Source organism: Urocitellus parryii, chromosome 5 (genome assembly GCF_045843805.1).
Source record: "Urocitellus parryii isolate mUroPar1 chromosome 5, mUroPar1.hap1, whole genome shotgun sequence".
Classification (NCBI taxonomy): domain Eukaryota; kingdom Metazoa; phylum Chordata; class Mammalia; order Rodentia; family Sciuridae; genus Urocitellus; species Urocitellus parryii.
In genome coordinates this window covers 46,377,546-46,397,239 of record NC_135535.1, presented here as the reverse complement: position 1 = coordinate 46,397,239, position 19,694 = coordinate 46,377,546, and the positions used below count along the sequence as shown (strand labels likewise).

Sequence of the window (19,694 nt, the reverse complement as noted above, 5' to 3'; positions counted from 1 at the left end):
CATTTCCCTAGGTCGCCTACACTCTTTCCTGAAGCCTTTTATTAGAGTGCTTTTGCCCTTCTCACCCTAAAGCATTCATTTGTCATGGGCGCATCCCTTTGACCCCAGCAAGAGAAAAAGACCCCAAAACAGAGCCCTTCCATTGTCAACTTGACCTTCATTCTTTCTCCCTTCACTTTCCCCTTTCTTTTGTGTAGAACTGGGTGCTTTGTAACTCTCATGCAAATAGTGCTTACCAGCAACAAATAATAAATCACCACCAATTCAACCCACAGAGAAGTGGTTTCATCACCGACCATCCAGTAGTGAAAAGCCATTTCATCCAAGTTGTACAACCAATAGAAGAAAGCAATGTAAACTTTTTCTTTTCTTTTCTTCCTCTTTTTTTTTTTTTTTTTTTTTTGCAGAAAATACTATTGATGGCTCAGCTCTCCACGAATTTACAAAGATATGGTATTTACTATTTTCAGCACTAATTTTATGATCTTTAGTAAACTGCCTCATACCCAAATAATTGTATATTTTAAATTCGATTTTAGAAAAGCTCTCAATACCCAAAGAACTAAAATATTTCACTGTGCACAGATGATAATAGCAAGATATTGCAACAACTTTTATAATTATGATTTTTTTGATGAGCCATACCTAACAAGAGATGATGAACTTCCACATTTTAATTTTCAGATCTGTGGGAAGGATGACATATTCCCTTCTTTCTCAGATGGATTATACATAGAGCTGTGTTTTTGGCTACTATATCTACTGCACCTGCTTTGAAGAAAAATAGGAATCAAGCAAAAAAAAAATGAAAATTGTTTCAATTCCTCTAGAAAACATGTTTTTCAAAAATCTCAATGGATTTTTGAAAACCTTTCTTCCATAGATTCTAGGGCTTTAATCTGCAGCCAGAAGAGATCTCAAATCTTCTTTTCAGGTTAGCAAAGACTCAAAAAAGATAAAAGCTAAAGCATCTGCATATTTCTGGGAAAAAAAGAATCTTTCCTATTTCTCTACTAGGTCACTTGTCTTATCAAAGAGCTTTTTAGTTCGTATTTTGCCCCCACGTCCAAAGCTTTGCACAGCCTGGTATACCTTTCAGCCTGTCAGAGACAGCCCTCTCTCTCCTCTGTTAAATACTACAAGCTTTTTTTAAAAATATAGTTTTAGTTGTCAGTGGACCTTTATTTTATTTATTGATACACAGAGCTAAGAATTGAACCCAGTGCCTCACACATTCTAGGCAAGCACTCTGCCACTGAGCCACAATCCCAGCCCACTAGAAACTTTATTACAAGCTCCAGCTACCTTCAACTTTTAGAGGAGTCTTTTTTTCAGCTTTATTTCTTTTGAAATTAGCTTTTTCTTGTCTCACTTTATTCTGAAAGCAATGAGGCTACCTCCACTGTAGAATCAGGATAATACTCTAAAAACTTTACATAGCTATTATGAATAAGTAAGATCATAAATTTTGCAAACTTTAATGTGTTGTACAATGCTTGTTTAGTAATATATCACATCCGAATTACATTTCTTTGCTGTCTTTTAAATTCATTCATTACAAAGGTCCTCCTTACTAACTTTTGCTGCTTGTCCTTCTCTTTGTCTTTTCCATTGGGGTTTCAAATTTTTCTTATAGATTGGTTCTCAGATTTGGAGTCATCTCACTTAAATACACTAAATACCCTTCTGTTTTCTGTGGAAATCTCAAACAAATCCCAAGCTTTCCCGAACATATATTTTTAACATTATATGTTACCATCATACTGCACCCAATCATTTAATTTTTGAGCAACTTCCAACATAATATCTAATGTTCATGTGTAATATGTCAAAATATACTCTACTGCCATGTATATCTAAAAAGAACAAATAAAAAAAAGAAAAAATTTAATAATCCTTCTTTATAATGCATGCAAATGTTCCAAAAAGAAAAAATTGGATGAGGACCAATCAAACAGGGCAATTTTTCTTAATATCCTCTTAATAACAGCTTAGATGCTTCCAAATTAACAGTGACCTGTCAATAATACCCTTGGGAACATGTATAAGAAAATAAGTAAGTGATTTCTTTAAATACAGTTACTTTATTTTCAGTTTATCAAAGAGGGGCATATACCATTTGATTCTTGGGGGTTTTTTTAAATTTATTTTAATATTGTCTATATACATGAAGAATCATAGCAGTACATGAAGGAAAGGACCAATTGTTTTAAATATTTCTTTTCCAAATGAATCTAACTACTAGTTTGCTTTTTAAAAAATCTTAAAACTGAAAGAGGGCTCCCAAATAATTAGTGGGCCCTAAATAACTCATAAGCCTTAGCACAATATGGGACAAAAGGGGAAGTTTAAATTTAGGCTTTTACATATTATGTCTTTTCTTTTAAAATCACACAGGCAGTATCAGAGAGAATGGTAATAGATTCAAGGAAGTATTGGAAAAGCTGCCAGAGTTCATCTTTTTCTATAGTTTATTTGAAACTACTGTACAAAGTGTAAATAAGCTGATTCATTTTGTCCTTTGTTCTCATCTTTGTTTGGAATTCCTCAGCTACTTTCTTTTTTTACCCTGCATAATGACTCTGTATTTGCTTTAGAAGTTACTGCATTCCAAGAATTGGGATCACCCAGTCTGTACCATTCCAGGGTATATAACCCTCTCTCTGCACCATTAGGAAACCCTCCCAGACTACATAGGAAGGGTGTGGCTGCTTTTGATCAGACATCAGAAAACAGACAGCTGCGTTAAAAAAAAAGGCGATATCATTTAATGATCATACTACAGTTAACACAATCATTAATTATGAACTCATGGCACTGTTCTTGTCAATTTATGAGCATAGATATTGGATAATGATACAAATGGTCTTCTGGGGTTCAGGAGCCACTGTTTGAAAGCTGCTATTTAATTTTTTGTACATATTTTTTATATTTACAGGTTTATTATTTTAAAAAATCACCTTAAAGGATACAAATAAAAAAGTAGATGAAGAGATACGTAAGGATACCACTGAGTTGGGCCTCCCTCCAAGTGCAGGAATGTGTTCTTATTCACCTTCCTAGAAGTCCTTGAACTTAGTCCTTTTGGGGTTTTATGGAGGCTGCAGATAGTAGGGGATGACTGAATCATTGGCCTTGGCCTCTGTTAATCACTTCAGCCTTCAGGCTCTCCCCTCCCAAGAGTCCCTTCCAACCCTCTGAGCACACTGATTGGTTCTCTTGGCAACGAGCCTCATCTCCTGCCTCCTATGGTTATCTAGGAACTTTCTAAAAATCACCTCATTAATATAAGCTGGGGTGTGTTTGAAACAAGGCTGTCTTTTGCCTTTATCACTGTGGAGTGTTGGGAACCAAGGTCAAAAGGCCACATATTTTAACCAAAGGCACTCACTTAGGACATTACAAGGATTACAGCAGCTGTGAGCCAGGATCCATGTATGAAAACCAAAATACAGGCATTTCTTGATCTACTCTAGGGTTATGTCCCATTAAGCTCATCAGAAGTTGAAAATATTATAAACCGAAAATGGTACCGAACTTCGTAGCTTAGCCACAGTGTGTTGGTTGTTTACCCTCATGATCATGTGGCTGATCAGGCCAGCTGTGGATTACTGCCACTGTCCAGCATTGCAACAGAATATTATAGTGCACAGTGCTTCCCTGGGAGAAGATCAAAATTCAAAAAAGATTGGCTTCTATTGATTGTGTATTGATTTTGCACCATTGTAAAGTTGAAAACTCACTAAGTGGGAAACCATCTGCATACATATCATAACATCACAGCCACCCCCTGTGTTTCAAATACAGATTCCTTACAGAAAAATGATCATTTCTGTCAGAGAATTTCATTTGCTGTAGCATTTATAGAACGGATATAGCAACAGGATCAACACAGATATGACAAATATTTGGAGAAGACAGTGTGAGGCAGGGATAGATTTAAAGAAACAATTAATTTGCCCCATGAAGCTACAGTGAAACTTATGCTAACTTTATTGTTCCTTTCTTCCCTTGACTTACTGCTATTTTTACTTTATAATAAATGTGTGCAGAACTGTCCAGCACACAAATCTGCTGGTGGTTATCTAGAACGCATTCTTCCTGAGGCCAGTCATTTTCCATAGGTTACATCTTAAGGAAGGTTTAACTCTATTTCCCAATACATGTGATCATCAGTATCAGTATTATCATTAGACTTATTTACATGAGGGAGTTGAATCAGAATCAACAACAGCAGTCTTATGCTGTATTGTGGTATGTTATGGCATGATTCAGTTTCATTACAGAACAGATCAGTAAGAATCACAGAGAGATTTGCTCTGCCTTCCCAGCAGAACTTACCTTTGCTCACATACCAGATATCATTAGGGATAGTGTCATTACTATGGGCCAAGACTCAACTACTTCTATATTCCCAGTTAATTGCAGACAAAGCCAATTACTTATTTTCCATCACAGCCTGGTTTCCAGTGGGTGCCACTGTATAGCCAGGCCTGCAGCAGGCAAGAAACAGGTGATATTTAGAATAGTTTCTATCCCTCCTAACTCTTCTGCAAGATATGTTTTATCTTACCCCATTCCGGGGGCCAGAACAGCCACAGTACATTGATGGAAATTACACCTACCCCTGGAGAACTTCTGTAAATTTGGAGAGCCATAAGAGTTCCATAGGTGGGATCTTTGAGCCTTGGCAACCACCACCCCATGGCCACTCCAGGCTCCACTTGTATTAAAAACAGTCGGGAGGCCCCGTCATGTTTTGGTGTAGGCCCTTTCCCAAAGCTGACTTTATACAGCACATCTGTTGAGTCTGTTTGGCCCACTTTGCTAAAGCCTCATCATAATTCCAGGCAGACTCTAATCCTTTACCTTCCTTCTGGAATAGCACTCCTTCTAATCTACCTATTCTAATTCATAAATCTTTTTCTTCTGAAATGCTACCCCTCGCCCCCATTAGAAACAAATTCAGTTTGTCCTGGGATACACCAATCTGTACCTACCTCCACCAAGGCCCTCCTCTGTCTCATGGGCCACAGTGCACATTGTTGCCACTCTGCACTAACAACCTAAGTACAGGTGGGATACGTGTTTTGCACTCAGACATATAGTATTAGGTGCCCCATACTAGGGGTCTCACCTAGAGGTAATTTAGTTTGAGTCACAAGGCCTCCCACATCCTTCCTTGTCTCAGGATGGGGCCATTTCCCAGGGGAACTCAAATTCACCAAGTGATGCCCACTGCTTTAACCCATTAGGAACCCATCCATAAAGGCAAGGGGGATATGTGTTTGTGCATAGCACACAATGGCATGTTGAACATATTGCCATTATATTTTGTTCTTTATGCCCAAGAATGTTTCTAAGCACAAGGTTTATAGTTACACAATAACCCACCTGCTGGGAACTATGCCATTAGGAAGCAGGCAAACTGCTACCTCAGACCTGAGTTTGAACTAAGTGGGAACAGGAGGGAGGGCGCAAGGGAAATGGGTGGCCGAAAAGGGAAGAAGGTGGACTAGCAGAAGTTAATTCAAGCTCCTCGTGTGTGACTTAAAAGGTCATGGTCTTCACCCTGGCCCTTCACTGCCAGCTCTCTTCCCTACTCCTTGCTTCTCTCCTTGACTTCCATTCAGCAGTTGCCTGGGCTTGATAATTTATTTATGCATCCAATCAGCAGATACTGACCAAGCACCTGCTGTGTGCCAGTCCCTGGCTTGAGTCCTGGGGACACCTCCACTGAACTGATTTTTCCTGTCCCAGAGTCTTGGTGCCTATGATCTCCTCTTCTTGGACAGCTTCTCCCCAGGCTCTCTGTTGGGCTCTCCCTCTCCTCCGTTGGGTTTCACCCTATGGGATCAGGTCCTCTCTGACTTCATAAGGAAAAAGTGTCTCTATTATTCTTTATTTCAGCAGCACCTAATTTGTTTAGTTCAGAGCATTGATGACATGTGGTCATGATCTAATTATTTATACGTGTGTGTGTGTGTGTGTGCGTGTGTGTGCATGCACGCGCGCTGTATGCCTCCCCTAATCATTTGGAGCATTTTTTAAAGGCAAAGTCTTTCCATCTTGCTCTTCTTGCATAGGGGTCTCTCCCAATCTCTCTCATACTTCCTCTCCTCTCTTTTCCTCTCCTCTCTTCTCCTCTTCCTCCCTCACCTCCCACCCATACTAGGAATTGAAACTAGGCCACTTTACCGCTGAGCTACACCCCAGCCCTTTTTATATTTAGAAGGTTCTCACTAAGTTGCCTAGGCTAGTCTCGAACTCACCGTCGTCCTGCCTCAGCCTTCCTAGTAGCTGGGATGGCAGAGGTGCACCACCATGCCTGGTTACAGTCTCAACAAGTATTTGTTGAATGAATGAATGAATGAATCTTTGTAGCTGCTCAATAAATATCATTATGTGAGAAAAGACTTTAGCGAGTCCTTCTAAATGTGGTCCTGTGGGATTCCACCAATATAGAGGGCAGAGGAGGAAGGAGAGGAGAACAAGGGAAAGACAAAGAAATAAAAAAGGGGAAGAGAAGATTGATTTTGAAGAGAAAGAGAAAAAAGTGTGGAAAGGAAGATAAAGGAAAAAAGAGAAGGAAAAGGAGAAAGGCAGTATCCTTTAGGACACTGGTTCTCAAAGTTTAACATTAGCCATCACCTGAGAACTTGCTAGAAATTCAAAATAAAGCTCCTCTCTCCCCAGACCTAATAACGCAGAAATTCTGGGGGTTGAGCCCAATGATCTATGTTTTTAAAAAATGTATGTATATTTTTAATTGTAGATGGACACAACACCTTTATTATGTTTATTTGTTTTTATGTGGTGCTGAGGATAGAACCTAGTGCCTCACACATGCAAGGCAAGCACTCTACCACTGAGCCACAACCCCAGCCCAAATGATCTATGTTTTAATAAGTTCTGTTCTGGTTGGTGAGAAATATCTATTCAATTTTCAAATAAAAGTCTCAGATTATACCTTCACCAAATATTTTATATTCAGTAGAGCTAATATTATCTTGTCATTATTTTTCTCTTAAATTTACCGTAACCAGTTCTCTGGTTACAAGAAGTAATATGGGTAATTTAGAGGGTCTTGAGTGGTTTTAGAACGAATGAATTGGTGGCCTTTATAACATATAATGTGCACATTTGATATTTATAACTTCTCATTAAAATAAAGCACAGATACTTCAGGGAACAGGAAGCATAAGGAAGCATAATTTAATACTAAATGTTAGAACTAAGGCCAGTTTGCTACCTTTCCTCCTAGGGAGTACTTTTGTTATGCAAATCTCAGCCAAGGCTTTTCACAGATATTTTTAAAAAGAAGGCATAGCAATCAGGGGAATGTGTCAATTGAAAATAATTACAAGAGAGCAAATCCTTTCCTAAATATTAATTTGGCCTGACTCAATAGTAAATTATGGCAAAAGTGAATATTATTTTATTTAAAAAGAGACACACTAAGATGTAAGGAAACACACATGTGGTAAGCAATTTTTAAAAATGACCATGATCATCTCAATTTATTTAGAGATTACGGTTTGGTGTACTTATATTTCAAGGAATCTTTCTAGATAAACTTCCTAGATCACTGGGTCTGTAGGAAATAACAGTAACATTTCAAGGGCATTTGCGAGGATGAAATAAGAAGGTGTCTGTTATATGCACAGTAGAGTTTCTAGGTCACAGGCTCAATGAATGACATGGCCTGTGATTAGTAATAGTAATGATATTCTATGAACAACATTAAAATAAATCATGGATGAGGAGGTCTATGTAATACTTAGGGAATGACAAAGTCTGAGGAAGAGAATGTCTTCCTGAGAACATCTAAATGGCAATAAACTATCATTACTTTCAATCTTGATTCCAAGAGAGGATTTTCAGCAGATCAGCACCAAAGACATTTAAGGGCTGCTTGGTCTGTTGATCATGCCAAGGTTTTTTTTTTTTTTAAATCCTGGAAGGAGAAGTGGGAGGGAGTCTTTAACAGCAGGCTCCATCATCTCTAAGACACCTCCCTAATGTTTCCTGGTTTTGTTTTGTTTTTTCCCCCTACAGCAATTTCTCACCCTCTTTCCTTCCCCCACTTTTTTTTTTTTTTTTAAATCTGGGGGAAATAGGCTTTGCATAGCCCTTGTCATAGTCTTGTACCATGGTCGGCCAAATGACTTACATCCAGATGTGACTGTAAAGAATCACATTTTCAACCCCCAAAGGCTACTGCCTCATCTTCACCCAACACCCCTACCCCACCCCCTAGAAATGAGTCTGTTCACAGATGAAGCAGGTCTAGGCATCAGTGTTTACACTGGGGCAGTCTGTATGGGTGTGGCTGCTGTCTATTAGGGTTTTAGGAGCTAGGCTATGATTTTCACAACCTTTATTCACCAGATCCTGGGCCAGTAGATAAACAAAACATGACTTAAGATAACATTGGCTTTAAAGACAGAGAAAACAAAAACAAACAATCATCCACTTAATTTCCCTTAGAAAGTGATGATTAGAAGGTAAAGAGTACCTTCTTTTTATTTTGTATATCACATTACTGCCTATGAATTATCTGGAGGTCACAAAGAGGGGGCCCGGCAATTTGGCCAGCACAGGATACTTTTTGGCTTTTATAGCAAGACCTTAACATTATTTTAAAAATTGGAATAAGTAGGGCATTTGCGAGGATTAAATAAGAAGGTATCTGTTATATGCACAGTATAATATTGAGAAAATTAGATTTTCCATGTTTAAAAAAAATCTGGATTTTTGAATTCTCCTTAAAAAAAATCAAAAACTCAAACTATACTGGGTCCACATTCTGCCTGCCTCTTGGTCAGGTCAAATTCCACACACAGCTTCCTTACCCCACCCTTCTCTGCTGGCTGAGGCAGATGCAAGGCATCTCAGAGACTCCTGAGCATTGGGGCTGGCAGTGATCAAAGCAGAAGATCAAAGGATCTTATCGTGTTTTTCAAAATGTACTGTTAAAAGCCATCAGCTAGATTATAGTCCCTTGAAGAAAGAAATCCTGTTTTTTCATTATCTTCTTTACATCTCCAGGTGATAGCGACTCAATGTCTATCATATAATGACAGAATAAACATTTACACCCCACCACTAAACAAGGGCATGGTTAAGTATTTTATTTGTAAATTTTAAACAAAGTAGGATTCTTCAGATGTTCTGAAACTCTAGTACCTAAGCCTTTGCAAGTAGCCCTTGCTCCATGTGGACAGACTCCATCTCCATGAAGATTTAGTCCTTCTCTACAATAGGAAGTCGTTCCTGACTTTGGTGCTGAGGCTACCAAATAAACACTGTTAGCAAAGCCTGCCCTTGCCACACTCTCTCTACAGCTCTGCTATCCTAAGCTAGAAATACAGCCTGGCAGGAGGAGGGGTGCAGGCAAATGTTCAGACAGATGAACAGCAGGCACCAAGCAAAGATATCCACAGGGCTGTGCCCATTGGTCCAGATCTATCTATCCCAAACCAGAAGAGCTCTGTTGGAAAAGTAGTATCTCCAACTCACAAAGGGAAGATTTCTCTGAGGGAGGATCTCCTCTGGATTTAGCAATGGTGGCACAATGTTTGGCTGTCTGCTCCTTCAATGTGTAGGAAGAGTGGAAAGGAATTTTTACTTCAAAGATAGCTCCTGGAATCACAGTATTTCCCTTCTCAGCTACTTTTCACCATACTCTACATAAGTGATTTCAAAGCAGATATTCTGAGTAACATATGAGGGTGCAACCAATAGCTGGGATAAATTAGGAGCTTTAAAGTACTTAGCAGTTTCTTCCAGAGTTTCCTTATCTTATCGTCATACTTATCGGCTGGCTCATCTGCCAAGTACTGACTCTTGGTGCTACTGTTCTTCCTTGCACATGATGCATTATTTCTTTCCTGGTGTCTCCTCTCCATCCACCCCTGTCCCTCTACGCCCCCATCTGCTCTCACTTGGTCCCAAGAAGACAAAACTTTGTATGTCTCTGAGCCATGAGTCTATCTCTAACTCAGTAGCTCCCTTTGAATTCTACCTTCTGAATTCTCCAGCAAACTTCTATTTAGTTCCTTTCATTTTAAAAAAATAATTTTGAAATAATTTCTCAATATAGTGAAATTGTAAAACCTGTACAGAACACTTCCATGTACCCTTTCTTTATCATTGCTTTATCATTCTTTCTCTCTGCATGTATAATATTTTTACCTGAACTATTTCAGAATAGGGTGCACATATCTCGAATGAAGTATGCAATCCTAGTTAAATTCAGGAGATTTAAAAATTGAACTTAAATCCACAGTCTTCATGTTCATTTTGTCAATGATCTCAGTCATATCCTTTTAGTATTTTTGTTTTCTGTCTAGTATGGGATCCAGCCCACGATCCTGCATTGCATTTAGATGTCAAGTCTCTTAATTGTCTTTAATCTAGAATTATTCCTCAGTCTTTTGAAATGAACTTGACCTCTTTGAACAATGCAGGTTGGTTATTTCCATAGCAGCTTCCTCCATCCAATTTTGTCTGATGTTGCCTTGTGATTGGATTCGGGTTGTAGGTCCCCACTAGCACTTTCTCTCTTATTGCTTTCAATGTTTTCCTAATGAATCACGAACCTAACTGGACGTTGTTAGAACTCTCTGGGAGAGTTTCACATTCTGGGGTGCTCAGGTCTTGTCCTAGTTGACTCTAGTGAAGTAGGTCTGAGGTAGAATCTTGGAATCTGTATCTTAAAAAAACTTTCAGGTAATACTGACAAATGCATTTCGGGGCTGAGAGCCCTGGGTTTACTCTATCAGTTGGACATCCTGGCTTCTCCTTTGATCTCAGTTTCCTCTTCCTTTCCCATTCTCTCACTCTACTGCACCTACTCTCTCCTGGGGTAGACCTCATCTTCCCTCTGCCCAATTTACTAGAGAAATAATGGCGTGTTAAAGAGCCCATTTCAATACATATGTTCTGTTTCATGGCTGCATTTTATGTGCATGTGATTTTTATATTGTGACAAAGTATCAACACAAACTTTCTGTGCACAAAATGGAAAGCAATGCTAATTATCTATAACTAAAAGAAACCAAAAAGAAGGAAAAATTCTTGAGATTTTTAAGGCTGGAGGGGTCAAACGAATTATAAACCATCTGCATGCTATTGGCATATGGTAATCACTTTAGCTGATAAATCAAGAAAATCAGCTTGTGTCAGAATTAGACTTGAAGGTCCTGACTATAGATTAGGGTCTCTAGTAACATAAGAGTAACATATGGAAACACATCCTTCCGTCATATGTTACTCTCTGGCTTGACCTTTTTTGTTGTTGTTGTTATTGGGGATTGAACCCAGGAAGGCTTAGCCACTGAGAAACATCCCCAACCCTTTTTACATTTTATATAGAGACAGGGTCTCACTGAGTTGCTTGGGCCTCACAAAGTTGATGAGGCTGGCTTTGAACCCATGATCCTTCTGCCTCAGCTTCCCCAGCCACTGGGATTACAGGCGTGCACCACTGCATCTGGTCACATGGCCTTCTTTGAAGCATCAGTAGTCTCATCATCTGTTTGCGTTTTATTCCATTCACACTGGAAAGTCCAAGATGTCAGGAGATCTGATTATGGCTTTTTTTTTTTCTTTTCCCCCTACATCTCTTCACTTTTCCCTCTAGGCAGTGGCCTCAATAAGGGAGAATCACTGTCCCATCTTTAGTTCTGGCTACAGAACTGTGGTGTCAGTGGGGTGTCTCCCCTACATTTTTAAAGTGACCCAATAAAAGCGGTTGCTGCAGACTTTTGCAGGTAGTGGGGGAAAGTGGGGCATTTTCTGCATTTGCCTCCTCATTTATTTGGAGACTCACACTGGGCTGTGATCTCTTTGAAGGCCAAATGGAAGGAAATGCAGAACTGTGAAGGCCCAGACCAGCACCACAATGGCTATTCATGAACTGAGGAAATGCCTCCCCCAGGCCAGGGCAAGGGTGGGGTGGGAAGGGGAAGGAGGAGGTGCACCTTCAAACAAGATTTATAGGTATTTAGCAGTATCAGAACCAGCCAATCACATTTTTAATGCATGTTCAGCACTTCAACCCTTTCAAAGCATTGTCCCATAATATGCTAGCTCATCTGGTTTCTACAACCCTGTGTGCGAAGAAGGCAAGGTGGAGGCAAAACCAAGGAGAAGCTAGTGTTAATTGCTAGGATTATTGAACATACATTTGCTAAGTATGGCGAATGTACTAAGCCCCTTTAATAATCAGATAATTACAACTGTTTTATGAGGCAGGTGAGTATCTATAACAATCCTTATTTTATAGAAGAAACCAAGTGTAACTTGAGTAACTAGCATCAGATATACTGGAGTTTAAACTGGTTTCTTTGACATAGAGGCCAGCTCATCAACTTCCTGCAGTGAGCTCACATGGCCAGGAGGGGATCCCATGGGACCTCTCCTGAGAGTGTGCTGCTCAGCAATAGACAGAGCGTGGTCAGGCTTGGAAGCTAATAAGTCCAAGATCCAACCTCCCTCCTTTTGGAGGGCACTTGTCTACAGGTAACTGTTTCTCCTGTGCCCCAACACTCAGCCCCCCCAACAGACTCACCTCCTGTAGCTCCCAGCCATGCCTGTCTCACCTCACCCATAGGTGAAGGGATGGCGATGGGGATGATTGGCACACTCTGATGCTCACACCTGACTTGATTTATGAGCTGTGGGCAGAACATTGGGCATCTGTGTGGGTTGCACATAGGGATTTCTGACTGATGGCCTGTGGTAGCTCAAACCCAGCCCATGTCCCATAGCCAAGTGTCTGCATTCATACAGGAACTGGGGGCATTTTTTCTAATTAACACAAAGCCCTGGAGGGCTGGCAGTAGTGCCTTGGGTGCCCAAGCTTCACTTACTTACCCAGGATTCTATTCCGTAAGGAATGCACACTCTGGAGAGCAACTCAGGATGCTATGATTAGATAAATTGATTTCTGCTGTGTGATTATTTAGTTTTTATGGCACCATCTCCCTGCCCCTCCCCCATCCCTCCTTAACACAATGCCTGAAAGTGTCATCAATGGTGGGAAACAAGCATTTGGGAGTCTGGGGGGAAGATATTGTGAGTCAGGGCCAGATTTATCTAGATCAGTGATTCTCAGACTTAAAAGTACATCCTATGACTTGCAGGGCTTGTAAAAACACAGACCGCTGGGGGCCTGAGTCTCCGAGTTTCTGGTTCAGTACGTCTAGGGTAGAGCCCAAGAGGTCGAATTCCTAACAAGTTCTGGGTCTGGGTTCTGCATCAGGAGAACCACTGGTCTAGATATTTCTTGACTTAGACTACTGATAAGTTTCTTCTTCCACTACTTTGTTCTTTTCCTTCTACCCAGCCACATAATTCTATTTATAATAGCAGCTAAATTAAGGAAACTTTATTGTACTGTTTTCCAGGTGCTACTCTAGGCATATGATATATATTAATTCATTTAATGCCCAGGATCATGAGTAGGGAGAAGAGAGAGACAATCACAGAGTTTTAAGGCTTGCACTGGCTCAAGTATACAACCTCTTGAAGAGTCCTCACACTGGCAGGTAAGAATGTGAGAAAATAAAGAGAAAGGAGAAAGATAAGCAATAGTCTGCCCCCCAAAGGGTCAGTTTGGGACAATTTTGCAATAGCATTATTAAAGAGTGATTTTTGGGTTTCTAATTATTTCCTCCTTGGCATTTGCCTTCATTAGCAAGTACTGTAAGTAAGAGAACAAGGTGACCGCAAGTTCAGGGGTGTGTGAGTGTGTGTGTGCATGTGTATTGTTTGTATATTCTTCTTGCTCTGTAGCCCCCTTGTCAGTTAAATAAGTCTTTGAGCAAGTTTTTAACTTCTTTACATTTCATCTAGGCATTTGGAAAATAGAGACAATGGTGAGGATGATGATGATGACATAGTAGATTGCATTTTAATGGCCACTCAATAGGCATGCCCCTTTTTGCAATGTGATCTTGCAGCTCTCTCCTGAATCTGGCTTAGCTTGTGGTTTATATTACTAATAGCATGTGATAGAAGTGGTATTGTATGATTCAGAGGCTAGTGCTCAAAAGCCTAGTAGCTTCTACCTTTTCCCTCTTTACACTAAGTCATCATGGAAAGGAAACTTGTATAGCTACTGGAGGATGACAGGCCATGTGGAAGAGAACCTAGATAGCCAGCCTCCAGCCAATGCTAGGAGTCATGCAAGTGAGGCTATTGTCAATCTTGTAGCTCAATGTTTATAGCAACACAATTCACAATAGACAAACCGTGGAGCCAACTTAGATGCCCTTCATTGGATGAATGGATAAAAAAGTGGCATTTATACACAATGGAATTTTACTCAGCAATAAAAGAGAATAAAATCATGGCATTTGCATGGATGGTGTTGGAGAAGATAATGCTAAGTGAAGTTAGCCAATCCCCAAAAAACAAATGCCGAATGTTTTCTCTGATATAAGGAGGCTGACTCATAGTGGGGTAGGGATGGGGAGCATGGGAGGAATAGATGAATTCTAGATAGGGAAGAGGGGAGGGAGGGAAAGGGAGGAGGCAGGGGATTAGCAAGGATGGTGGAATGTGATGAACATCATTATTCAAAGTACATGTGTGAAGACACAAATTAGGTGTCAACTTACTTTATATACAGAGATATGAAAAATTGTGGTATATATGTGTAATAAGAATTATAATGCATTCTGCTGTTGTGTATTTAAAAAATAAAATCAATAAAAAACCAAAAAAATGTATTAGTAAAGGATTGCAATAACTGATATTATTTCTTAAATTCTCACCAAGTACAATCACTTGTGTTATCTCTCCCAGCCCTACAGCCATCACAGGTGGAAGTTTCAGTTTACAGATGAGGAAATTGAAGTTTAGAGAATTTAAGTAACTTTTCCTGGTCACCTGGCTAGTAAGAGGCAGAATCAGGGCTTTGCCCTCAAAGTCTGAGTTCTCTGTGTGTGGACACTGGTTCAGTACTCAAGAAATGTTGGTTGGATGAGTGAGCATTCTCCAAAGTCACTAAATGGAACACTCATCACTGCCTTCTCCCTCCTTTTCTCTTATTACTATCTTGTGTGTGGTGGTGGCTGGAAGAGGGTAAAGGGTGATTAGGAGACCACATGGGGAAAACATAAGGAACAGAGGGAGGATGGATAATTAGCTTATGAAGGAAGCACCAAGTATATTTGATAATATAAATGCATTAAACACTAGATAAACACAAGCTTCAAAACAATTAGACAGGGCTGGGGTTGTGGCTCAGCGGTAGTGTGCTTGCTTAGCAGCATGAGGCACTGGGTTTGATCCTTAGCACCACATTAAAAATAAACAAATAAAAGAAATATTTTTTTTAAAAAAAATTAGACAATATGAAACATGGCTGCTCAAGACCATGACACATAGACATTGTCAGTAAATGAGCCCTTTGCTACCTAAGTGGTCAAGAGGGGCCCCACCATACCACTTCATTCCACTCAGTTCCCAGCAATTGTTTTCATTCTTCCCATTCCATCTTACTCCATTCTTTTCTGTTCCATTCTATTCCTTCCATTTTGTTCTATTCCATTCTACTTCATTCCATTCCACTCCATTCCACTTCATCCTATCCTATCCCATCCTGTCCCATCCATTTCATTCCATTTCACTTCATTCCATTCTATGTCATGCCCCTCACACTCCACTCCATTCCATACTTTTCCTTTCTTTTCGAAAACATTTAGTAATTATTATGCAATTGTTTAGGTGCTGGAAATACAAAGCCAAGTAAATACAGTCTCTAACCTCCCAAGACTCATATTCAGATTTTTCCTGTCCTCACCCAATAATAGAACATCCCAACCCAAAGTTCAACGAGAATAAGTCAGTGCAAAATCCTCACAAACCAGGTGCTGTATGATAAAGAAAACAACACATAGAGATGTTCTTTTTACATAATTTTAAGCAATTAAGTATGATGCTTTTACTCCTCTTTTATACTTTTCTAGGTGCCTAGAGTACTTTTTGAAATTGTTTTCAAAGGACAAGCATTTCCTACCCTAAGTGACTCATTTTAACTTTTCAAGGTATAGCCAACTACAGCTGTGTATAATGACTGTTATATAGTAAATGCTCCTGCTAAGAGTCCTGGGAAGTTGCAATTGTAGAAACTGTCTTTGGAAAGAGTACATATTTCTACCCCAGCTTCCCAGGACATTGTCAAGATTTTGTCTGAGCCCCCTCCCCATCCAAAAAACAGAACAAACAAACAAAACAAAACCCCCAAAACAAACAAACAAAACTGAAAAAAAAACAAAACAAACAAAAAACTGGTACATGAGATAACTGGCTTTATATCCATTCTGGTACCCCATTAGGGAGCTCATATAAGCACTGCAGTGGATTTCATTCTAGAAAAGGGCTTTTAAAAATCTCCAGTGCTTTTGCCATGATCCAAAGCTACAAATCCAGCTTGGGGGCTGAATGAAGGTGAGCTCTGTAATACAGGGCTGGGTGGGCCCAAGGGGTGGTGTGCCTGCATTAGAGCTCTGTAGAAGGTGGTTCTGGACACATTCCAGCAGAGCCTGGCCAAGTCTCAAAACTCTCTGTGTTTCACAACAGTCAAACCTGGGCAAAAATGGGAAATAATCTCTTTGGGAAAAGACAAACTTTCAGTGTTCTAGCAGATGTATCTATGCTAGTTTTTAATCAATATGTTTCTTATTTGATACATTTATTTTTTTTCTGTAGTGTTATGTATAATTAAGCTCAGATGTAAATGAATACTCTTTGTAAATTAATGTTAGTATGGAAGTTTTGATTGAAGCACATTCAGCCAAAATGAGGAGGTGTTCCACCAACAAGCATTCATTTTCAAAAGTAAGTGGTGAATCTCTCGCTCACATTAGTGGCTGAAAGGGAACAGGAGCTGGAGAATTAGGGAGACCTCAGTGCCAGTTCATGATGGTAGCCTTAAGTCATAGCTCTCCTGCGCCCATTTCCTGTCTTCCTTTCCCACTTTCCAAGCCTAGACAGATCTGAACCCATAATTACCAAACTAGGATAGGTAGGTAAAAGTCTAGATAGAAAGTGAGAGACTTTGGACATGTTACCCTTTCCCTACTTTAAGTCCATACTGGGTAAAATGATGGAGTAGAAGCTAATCTTTAAGTCAAAATTAGAGTCTGGATTCCTGAAGTGGGTATTTTTGTTAATGGATAAAGATTGAATGCTGGGTTGCAAAGCTGATGTAAAGAGTTTCCAAAAAGTTAAATGGGGCTTTCCTAACTTCTCTTCAGTGACAAGGAGAACTAGTTCACAGGGAAGATTTATGATAATAAAATAAATAAATAAAAACAAAATCCCGTGAGTTGTTCAAGGAACTGGCTATAGTTGTTTCGTGATCAATAACGAAGTATGTGCTCACTAACTGGGAACCACATGCATTATTAGAGTCTACCCAATGCAAAAGAAACCAGAGCACTAAGTAAATGTTATGCCATTTGAATAGCGTTGGGCTTTTTAATTTAATTTAATTGTTTGAATTATTTGAGTTGCTTACTAGAAAACAGCTGAACACTGCCACGTGAAACCTGAACTTTTTTTTTTTTCCCCAGAGCTGGGAATAGAACACGCTAAGCATGTGCTCTACTACTGAGCTACACCCATGGCTCCAATACCTGATCTTTACTGATCTTTTAAAATTACACTGCCTAAATGGTGACCCAAAGCCAAATTGATGAGTGCTGCCATCACTACTCTCAGTCACTTCACTCCTCTGTCACCTTACATGCTAAGAGAGACCTTAAGTAGGTGATGCTCTAAAGTGTAGATGTGGAAATGGTGACTGTTGCTTATCTTTGTGTTCCCAAATCCATGAAAGTGATTTCTGAATCTGCTTTTGCTTTGTGACCCTTTTTCTCCCTTACAGCAGAAATGATGGCGACGTGTGTGCAGGGACACCTGCCAGCTACTGATTTCCTGGTTTCAAGTCATGTGGAAGATCACAAACCCTGGTTTAGTTTTAAAAATGCAGCCAACCTATAGTAGGACAGTTTTGTCATGGTGGCCTTATAATCTTCACCTCAAAAAGATATAGAAATTTCAATTCAATATCAAAGATTTTTCTCATTATGCAAAAATGCATTGGTGAATCATTTGCAGTTAAGACACAGAGCGCCTGGTCTGCCCCTGCAGTAGTGGCATCTTTAGCAAAGCGAGTCTTTTCAGGTCATGGGCTTTCTGAGACTGTTCACAACCACACCTCAACCCCCACCTTTTACCTCTTTAGTGGTGCTGGAGAAGGGCCAAGTAGTTGATGGTATCCACGATGTATCTGCAATTCCAGTTGCATGCAGATTGGGGTAAGGTTTCTTGCTGCTGTTGTGGCTGTGGTTTTCTGTAGTATTGATGATAAAGGCCTCTGTGGTGTTCCTAATAAGGTGCTCCGGGCTATATGGAACTGTATTAAAAGTAGTGGGGATCTGGGGAGGAGCCCTGTTTCTAGTGCTCCTTACTGAAACTTCTGCTCCCAGGCCAGCTGAGGTAAAGAAAGGACAGTTACAAAAATTATTCTCATATCTATAAATATTTGTAGATTCTTCACATAAAAACAATTTTACTTAGAAAAAGAAGACACCTTCAGTAATGGGCATGTAGATAAGTTGAGTTGTATGGAAAAAAGAAGCAAAGATCCTTTGGGTGGATGACAGTGTCCCAGCAATCACCTGACACTTTCCATCAGTTTTATGATGAAGGGAGAGTTGTGAAAACTGTGCTATGGGAGGAAAAATGCCAGGTCCATGTAGAAGACAGAATAAATTTATCATGGACATCTATAGGATCCCTGGGTTGGTTTTCTGGGGGTCCACTAATCTCCAAAACTCAATGCAAAATTCTGATTATATGACATGTGTACCCTTTCTTCTATGGGTGAAGGTCATAATTTTCATCAACTTTTCAAAGGAGATGTTCAACAAGATACCAGGTTGAGAACACTGTTAATGACCTGCCTAATTTCATTGTGAAGTTGGAGGATTCCTTGGGGGAGTAATAACATTTCTTTCTTTTTTAGTTTTTAATTAATAAATTAATTTCTTTTTTTTTTTTTTTGGTACTGAAGATTGAACCCAGGGATGCTTTACCACTGAGCTACATTCCTAGTCCTTTTTTATTTGTTTGAGACAGGATCTTGCTAAATTGCCCAGGATCTTGCTAAGCTGGCCTCAAGCTTGCAATTCCCCTGCCTCAGCCTCCCAAGTTGTTGGGATTACAGGCATTCACAACGACATCTAGCATTTAATTTACTTTTTAACTGATACATACAAACATAAAAATTGCACATAATAGAGATGTTTTAATACCTTCGAACACTGTGTAATGTTTAAATCAGGTTAAACATATCTAGCTCCTCAAACATTTATCTTTTTTTTTATGGTGAAACCATATAGAATCCAGTTTTCTGAAATGTACTGTACATTATTGTTATTTCTGGTCACCCTACTGAACAATAAAGAGCACACCAGAACTTCTTATTACTATCCATTACTTGGTACCTATTGTTGTAAACTGTTTTTAATTCTAATAGAGTGAGTCCCAAATCATGGAACTGTTGTATTTTCTAAGCTATCTACCTTCTGGAAGCATGGCAAATTGATTTAAAATATATGAGCTGGTAGGATTAATTTACAGCTTTGCTTGGCAAGGCTAAACCTCCCACA

At 39.6% G+C, this 19,694-nt stretch overlaps 1 protein-coding gene across 1 annotated transcript in view; it reads right to left on the bottom strand.

Moving 5' to 3' along the window:
* Positions 1-19,694, bottom strand: part of Ptprb (protein tyrosine phosphatase receptor type B) — a 121,651-nt gene that overhangs the window by 89,757 nt on the left and 12,200 nt on the right. Inside the window, exon 3 of the mRNA XM_026386687.2 lies at positions 18,258-18,514. Coding sequence (XP_026242472.2) covers positions 18,258-18,514 — 257 coding nt within the window. The remainder of the gene's footprint in view (positions 1-18,257; positions 18,515-19,694) is intronic.